Source organism: Hemiscyllium ocellatum, chromosome 44 (assembly GCF_020745735.1).
Source record: "Hemiscyllium ocellatum isolate sHemOce1 chromosome 44, sHemOce1.pat.X.cur, whole genome shotgun sequence".
NCBI classification, from domain to species: Eukaryota; Metazoa; Chordata; class Chondrichthyes; order Orectolobiformes; family Hemiscylliidae; genus Hemiscyllium; species Hemiscyllium ocellatum.
In genome coordinates this window covers 926,498-935,107 of record NC_083444.1, presented here as the reverse complement: position 1 = coordinate 935,107, position 8,610 = coordinate 926,498, and the positions used below count along the sequence as shown (strand labels likewise).

Here is an 8,610-nt window from a genome sequence, read left to right as displayed (position 1 = left end):
TTTAACTCGCTGTCTTTGCGCATTCTCTGCGGCTGTAACCTTGTATACCTTGGTCTGCTTTATTACCTCAATGCACTTTGGACAGTATGATCAGCCTGTACTGCACGCAAAACCTTTCATTGTACCTAGGTACGTGTGACAATAATAAAGATTGATCCCAGTGGTTTCATGGATGGGGAATTTTAATCACGGATATAAATTGGCAAATTTGGAGCAGTTTGCCTTGGAAAAGGTAGAAGGGAGATTTGTTGGAATGTTTCACAGTCACGAGGAGTCTGGACAGAGTAAACAGGAAAGAAAATGCCCCCAGCTTCAGAAGGTTATTTAGGAGGCATGGTTAATCATTTTGCAAATGATGGCAAAATTGATGGTGTAATGGACAGTGAAGGTCATCGAGGATTACGAAGAGGTCTTGATCAATTGGACCATTGGTTTAAGAGTGTCAGATGGCATTTAATTTGAATAAACGTGAGATATTTTGGCAAAACATACAAGGACAGCACTTCTACACAATTAATGGCAGGGCCCTGGGAATTTGCAGGGTATGGTGAAATCAGTGAGCTGCACAACAGATGGTCACCTCCTGCAGAGTAACAACTCTCGGACAGATTCGATAGCCATTCCCAAATTCTTGCATCAATCTTTCAATATTATCACTTCCTTACTGGCCACTAATTCTTTCAAATTATTTGAAGAGCCAGTGGGTCAAATCCCTTCATGCAGGATTGTGTTAGTGAGTGTGGTGTTGTAGGGGAGGCTGGTATGTTGAGAGATGGGTAGGTTGCTCCTTGAAGCTGCAGGAACAGAAGTGTCTCTCAGTGGCGTTACTCTTGTGTGATGCTGTGATAATGTAAATATGTCACACTCCAGGGGGCACTGCTGTACCACGGTGTCATTACATCTCTCAGTTGTAGAACCCCCAAGCACCCAAATTGACAAACCTGGGGGGGAGTGCACAATCCCAGCGGGAGAGCTCCTGAATCAGAAAACTCAGACAGGTGAAAAGGAGAGATACACTTTTATTGCTGTTTGAAGACTTTACAGGAGTTCCAAAAAAAAGTGATCAAAAGTTCCATTTCTCAGGGTACATGAGCTCAAGTTCACCGATTTAAAACGAAAACCAATGAGTCACCCATCCTGTAACCAGCTAAGTCGGGTTGTAGTTTTATTTCGGTGGGTGGGTGGTTATACCAAGTGAAGAAAGAGTGAGACAATGGGCTTTGTGCGACGGGCAGCTTTATTCCCACAATCACATGAACCGAATGTAATGTACCACAACCTCCATCCCATCTTCTCCCCCCGTGACTCACGGCATTCTCAGACCTGCTCCCAGGCTCTTCCCCACCCCACCCAACCAACAAAGATACAGAAAAAAGCAGCTTTGCTGGTCTCCTAGTGTGACAGTGGGGAGGTGCGGATTTATCCCACTCCCCATGGTAAATGCGGGGACTCTTGCAGCACAAGACAGGTTTCCACATTTGCTGCATGATGAGGGGACAATTTCAGAAAAAGCCTTGCTCATACAGCAGACAGCAGCCACCCGGACATCAGGGGATCCACAGATGGTCATCTTGGGGAATCGACAGGATGAACTGCTGTCCTGCTTGGCAATACATGATCAAACACATCAAGATCAACAAGGCCAGAGGTGATGCTGGCTATAGCTTCTGTTTGGGACAGCCACGGTGCCATGCCCCCTTCCCCCACCCCCCAGGGTGACCCTGAGCACCGGTAACCAGTTCCGTCAATGGACTGTGGCAGGGAGTCACACCCACGGGCCTCTGTCAGTGGGGTTCAGGAACTTCCTGCACACTACTCCAGGCCTAACTAATTGTGTTGGGCATCCCCATAATCTCCAAGGGCAGGGGGTCAAAACCAACCAGACACAAAAGGGGAGGGGGTGGAGGGAAGAGGTCCACATGGTATTAACCTGAGAGACACTGGCTGCAGAGTATAGGATGGCCCACTGGTTTGGTAGTGGTATTGGTGTGTATTGGGGGGGGGGGGGGGGGGGGGGTTGGGGAGGCGCAGTATCACAGAGCTACGTTCTGGAATCGAGTGGGAAACATCCAACTCCAGGGAGCTACAAATGAAAAGATTTCCACTCAATTGAGAGCATTTCAACCAATTACATCACTGGGTCAACTCATCGTAACTACAGACAGGCACAGGGTTAGAGACAAGGTAAAGCTCCCTCTACACTGTCCCCCCCATCAAACACTCCCAGGGACAGGGACAGCACGGGGTTAGAGATGGGTAACACTCCCTCTACACTGTCCCCCATCAAACACTCCCAGGGACAGGGACAGCACGGGGTTAGATACAGAGTAAAGCTCCCTCTACACTGTCCCCCCCATCAAACACTCCCAGGGACAGGGACAGCACAGGGTTAGATACAGAGTAAAGCTCCCTCTACACTGTCCCCCCCACCCCCCCATCAAACACTCCCAGGACAGGACAGCACGGGGTTAGAGACAGTGAAACACTCCCTCTACACTGTCTCCCCCCCCCCCATCAAACACTCCCAGGACAGGACAGCACGGGGTTAGAGACAGTGAAACACTCCCTCTACACTGTCCCCCACCCCCATCAAACACTCCCAGGGACAAGGACAGCATGGGGTTAGAGACAGGGTAACACTCCCTCTACACTGTCCCCCATCAAACACTCCCAGGGACAGAGACAGCACGGGGTTAGATACAAAGTAAAGCTCCCTCTACACTGTCCCCCCATCAAACACTCCCAGGGACAGGGGCAGCACTGGCTCCCTTTACACCAATCTCAGCAAGAACACACAGTGTTTATTATGTCCTGTCAGCCTATTGGAGTAACATGGTTTTGTGACACACCGAGTGGGTGGAATGAGCTCCTTTCAACTGGAAGATGAGACTGGAGCCTACCATTAAGCTCACTGGAATGTGTTCAATGCACTTGGGGATTTGAATCTGATCAGATAGAGCGCATCAGATTCAGGATGAAAGCAGCGGAAATGATGGGGCTGGGTAAGGGGACAAAACACAAAATTACCCTACATTTACATAGCTTCCCACTGCCGGGGCATCCGAAAGCTGCTTAGCTGGAGAGGAAAATGGTGAATTTATAAAGAATTAGCGCACAAGCCATCCTCTGGAAAGGGCCGAGGATTGCCCCAGGAAAGAGGAAGCACAGCAAGTGGCTGGCTTGATGGTCGATGGTATCTGCACTAGCCTCTGACCTTTATGATTCCCCATCTGTTTACATGCAGACAGTGGCTTGTTTCCTCGAGGAAAGATCAAGTGTTAGGAGCAGAACGGAACCGACAGTGTAAACCACCTGATCATAACTGGAAGGTTTGATATAAAAAGACAGGTCTCATTGCTTCAACGTTGGTCCAGTGTATCTCATTAAATGGACTTTTTAAAAAGTGTAAAAGATTGATTAACTGAAAGATCAGAGGAATGAACAGGTTGGAGAAGGGTTTGCAATCCAGGGCCAGAGTCCAAGGGCAATGCAGGACTGCTGAGGCCAAAGGGAAGGACAAAGTTCAAAACACTAGCTGCGATTTCAGGGTCCTTTGGGCGGGTATGTGGGGTGATGCTAGTGAGGGAGGCCATGCAGTTACATAAACAGGCAGCTGGTCTGTGCAACCAGACCTTGAACAAGCTGGAATGTGTGCTGTTGCAGACCTGGAACACTGTTCAGTTTTGCCAGTGAGGCAGTCAGAGGAATTCATGATGCTTTGATTCTCTGTAATTTATATGATATATTCCACACTTCTATATATAAAGCCGTCTACGAGGTGCACCCGCCTTGATTATTGCTGCGAAATACTGATTAAGGATGCAGGCTTTTCGGTGTTGGCAACTTGGTAAGACGAGAAAGTTATCACAGTGCAGTCCGAGAGGGGGTAGTCAGGAGTCCAAGAAACAAAATAACCATGGTGGAAGGAGAAAACCGTTACTGCTAGTCCGACTGTCCTTCATGCTCCCATCCTGATGCTCTGAATAATCTGGAAAATGGCTGCAAAACGAAGTGGGGGGAGAAAAACAGACATGTTAGGAAGATGGAAAGGTAACCACTCATCTCTGACCTAGCTATTACCCACAGTGTGCATGTTCCTGACAGACCCGTCGATGCACGGACAGCAGACAGTCGAAGAGCCAGCACAGCCTGCCTTAGCCCTCTATCTTATCATCGTAGGGGCCTGGACTGTCATAAGCTCCTGACAGGTCAGCTACCACCATCCTCCACAACCTGTCGCTGCACTTGGGCGGTCAGAAGGTTTGAATGATGAATAAAGGCTGGGACTTTTTCCACTGGAGTGCAAAAGGTTGAGAGGTGACCTGATAGACATTTATAAAATAATGAGGGGTATAGATAGAATTCATGGTCACTGTCTTTTCCCTAGGATAGGGGATTTCAAGATTTGAGGTCACATTTTTAGGGAGACAGGAGAGAGATTTAAAGACATAAGAGGCAATTTCTTTACATAGAAGGTGGAATGAACTTCCTGAGGAGGTAGTGGATGTGAGTACAGTTACAATGTTTAAAAGATATTTGGATTAGTACATGAAGAGGAAAGGTTTGGAGGGAAATGGGCCAGGAACAGGCAGGTGGAACTAGGTTAGTTTGATGTTAAAAATCACACAACACCAGGTTATAGTCCAACAGGTTTAATTGGAAGCACTAGCTTTCGGAGTGATGCTCCTTCATCAGATGATAGCGTCGCTCCGAAAGCTAGTGAGCTTCCAATTAAACCTGTTGGACTATAACCTGGTGTTGTGTGATTTTTAACTTTGTACACCCAGTCCAACACGGCATCTCCAAATCAGTTTAGTTTGAGATTACATTCAGTATGGACTGGTTGGACCAAAGAGTCTCTTTCTGGGCTGTATGACTAAGTAAGGAAGCATGAGTTGCCTCTGTTTAGTACAGGTGGACTGAGTTCATGGTGTTCCATGGAATTTAGCAGGTTAAGATCCCATTTTCTTGCATGTTTAAAAGGGAATTGATTAGTGTGGGCAGCATTCCTAATGAAGGGCTTTTGCCCAAAATGTCAATTTTCCTGCTCTTCAGATGCTGCCTGACCTGCTGTGCTTTTCCAGCACCACTTTAATCTTGACTCTAATCTGCAGCAGTTGATCTTCCAACCTTCCAGATGATCATCACCCTATAACTTGTCAAGACAGGGGGCTCCAAAGACTCAAAACTCTTTGAATGAAGAGATTATTCCTCACATTGGTCAAGATGGTCTTTTGCTTCTCCCGAGACTATTCCTGTGGTTGGAGCCTGCAGTTGCCAGAGGGAACATTACGTCGTCACATTGCAAACTCCAGTGGAAATAAACCCACACAATTCAAACTCAACTCAACTCAGCCCAAGGTGAATGAATCTCTAAGGTTACACGGAGGGGGCTCAGAAAAGGTTTATCAGGATGCTGCAAGAATGGAGGGTTTGAGTTATGGGGAAAAGCTGGATAGACTGGGAATCTTCTTTCACGCAAACGGGGGAGGTTGAGACGTGACCTTACATAGGTTTATAAAATCATGAGGTGAATAGCAAGAGTCTTTCCCTAGGGTGGAGGCTTTCAAATCTAGGGGGCGTAATTTTAAGGTGAGAGGTGGAAGATTTTTAAAAAAAGATATGTGAGGAATGGGATTAGTATAGCCACGTCTTTATCGAATGGTGCTAGCATGATGGAGTGAATGGTCACCTTCTGTTCTACGCCTGTACGAGTCCGTCTTTATGACAAAGGTGTTTGGGGAGGAGGTTCTGGTCCAACCTTTTCTGAGCCCTTTCAGTGTAATCCAAAAATATCAATCCACTGCTTGCTTCAGAGTTTATTGCTGTGCACATGTACGGAGGCAAGGTCCATACAGTTCAGGTTTTGGAGAACGAGGGGACACAGCCTGTTACAATTATAGCCGGGTGTTCTAGCACTGACATTATACATGCCGTTTCTTTACACTAGGTGTGTTAGAAGTTTGGAACTCTTCCACATCAATCAGCAACTGAGGCTGCATCAATGATTAACTTTAAATCCGAGATTGATGGAGTGTTGTTATCCAGAGTGATACAGGATAAAAGGAAGTTGATGTGGAGGTTGGGGGATGGCACGAGGGGAGGGGGTGATGTAGTGTGCGCAGACGTGGTGTTAGATCACACATCATGATGTAATTAAATGATGCAACAGTCATGATGCTAATGGTTTCCTCCTGGTTCTGGTGATTACTGATAAATTTAAATTGCCTCACTAATGCCCCAAGCAGTCGGGCTGACGACTGACACCCAGGTCATTGGTGAGTTCTTGGCCAATCATACTAATTTCTCCAACAGCACCTTCCAAACCCACGGCCACTTCCATCTAGAAAGACAAGGGCAGCAGACACATGGGAAGCCCACCCCCTGCACGTTCCCCTCCGAGCCCCTCCCCATCCTGACATGGAAATATATCACCGTTCCCTCAGTGTGGCTGGGTCAGAATCCTGGGATTCCCTCCCTCAGGGACATTGTGGGTCAACCCTCCAGCACATGGACTGCTGCAGCAGGGGGAGGGGGGGGGCTACGAAGAGGTAATAATGTTGGCTGGCCAATACCACTGACATCCTACAAATTAATTTTAAATACATTCGTTGTCATTGGTATTAAATTGTCAGCGTTAGCTGATAGCACGTTTAAAACAGAACTAGATGAGTAACAGAAGGGAAATAATTTACAGAAGAACAGGGATATGGCACTATTTAAGGAAGTACAGGTAAGGAAGGGCTGAATGATCTCCTTCTGTTATAATTCTATGAATTCTGACAGACACTGAATGGGAGCAAAAGAAAGACCCACCTGATCCACAGACCACAAATACAAACAACGCCAGCAACCAGGGGGCTACTGGAGCCCTCTCCTCTTGAAGGGGTCTCTGGAAAGCAAGACAGCGAGAGTGAGTGTGAATAGGGTCTGCCCTGCTCGCCTGACCAAGGTCCACCCTGACACACACAGGGACACAGCGCTGCGGTCACTTGACTCACACAAACCAATACAACCCACATCTTCCAGTGCACCAGCAGCAAACGTCCACTGCTCCGTGGGAACTCACTGACATCAAGAACAGAGGCACAGTGGTAAGCATTGCTGCCTCACAGTGCCAAGGACCCAAATTCGATTCCAGCCTCAGGTAACTGTTTGTATGGAGTTTGCACATCCATACCCAGTGTCTGTGTGGGTTTGCTCTCTCGGTCCAAAGCTGTGCAGGTTAGGGTGGGCTAGCCATGGGAAATTGTCTGGCAGTGTCCAGGGATGTGCGTATTAGGATGGATTGGCCTTGGAAAATTGTCCCATAGTGCCCAAGGAAATGTGGGATTACAGGAATTGGGGTGGGGGGGGTAAAGAGTCAGTGCCCTTTTGAGGGGCTGTGTAGACGTAGATGGGTTGAATGGCCTGCTTCCGCATTGGCGGGGATTCTGTGATGGAAAGGAAATGCAGAGGAATATGGAGGTGGGGGGAGGGTCACAAGTACAGTCCTGACACAGAACGTACAAGGACACAGCTCTACCTCACTGCCTCCGGGGTGCCCGACGTGTGATCAGATGCTCACAGAGTTGCAGCCACACTTGGCATAGGGAGATCCCACATCCCACTACTTCACAACCACTGAGACGGTAACGTTCATGTTGTTATGGGGAATGCGGGGGGTTGGGGTAATGGCAGTAAACCCCTCTGCTTTTCGGAGGTGGGGGGGGGGGGGTGGAAGAAATATGGTCAGGCCAAAGCCACTTTGCACCAGAAGGTCCCACATGCCACTACTTCACAACCACTGGGACGCTGCTTCACGGGGGGGTGGGGGGGTGGGGAACACCTCTGCTCCTCGGGGTTGGGAGGGGAAAGAATGTGGCCTGTCCAAACCCTGACTGTGGGACTGGTCGGGGGGTGGGCTCCGTTTACAACCGAGCCAAGGGCTGAGGGTCTGCGGGGGCGCCGCACTGCCGCTGGTTGCTGAGGTGGCAGTTGGACAAAGCCCCGCCCTCGGTGCCCGCCCGCTCCTGATTGGCGGTGGACAAAGGGGGTAGGCGGCACCCCGATTGACTGACGCGGGCTGCCGCCAATGGGAGGAGGCGAGCCCGGCTCCCATTGGGGCAAGCGGCTGTCAGTCGGCGCGGTGGCGTCATCGCGCAGCGGCCACGTAAACAACCGTCTCTCCGGTCGAGGAGAAGGGGGTCCCGGTCCCGGTCACTGTCACTGTCACCCCGGCCAACAGCACCCGCTACTCACGGTGCTCCGGGCCACATTGCCCCGCTGGGTGATGTTTTTACTGTGCTTCTCGTTGGCCATGCGAATCCGCTGCTTTGCCACCATCTCCGCCTCTGGGCTTTAGTCCTCACAGCGACCGAACGACGACCTGAAGCGCGAGAGAGAGGCGGGTAACAGGAACCGGAAACGTCCCCATCGATACCGCCTACTCCCAGGAAATCCGCGTTCCGATTGGACTGGCGACCGCCCTTCAAATGTCACTCCGCCCATATGTCTTTCCGATTGGTGGAAACCCACCCCCACCCCGACCATTAGCTCCAACGCCCGCCTACTGCGCCGAGCTGACGTCTGCAACGAGACAGGGCATCCCGCCTTCCCCGAGGGGCGCGC

The 8,610-nt window shown here is 49.6% G+C and overlaps 1 protein-coding gene across 1 annotated transcript; it reads right to left on the bottom strand.

Annotated features, from left to right (window-relative positions):
- Positions 1-1,001: 1,001 nt before the first annotated feature.
- LOC132835221 (stress-associated endoplasmic reticulum protein 2) lies at positions 1,002-8,390 on the bottom strand. Its single transcript, XM_060854585.1, has 3 exons — positions 8,242-8,390; positions 6,817-6,892; positions 1,002-3,999 (listed from the first exon to the last, which is right to left on the bottom strand). Exons 1-3 carry the CDS (start codon positions 8,323-8,325, stop codon positions 3,959-3,961), a joined length of 201 nt encoding a protein of 66 aa, XP_060710568.1. The 5' UTR covers positions 8,326-8,390; the 3' UTR covers positions 1,002-3,958.
- Between the last annotated feature and the right edge of the window lie 220 nt (positions 8,391-8,610).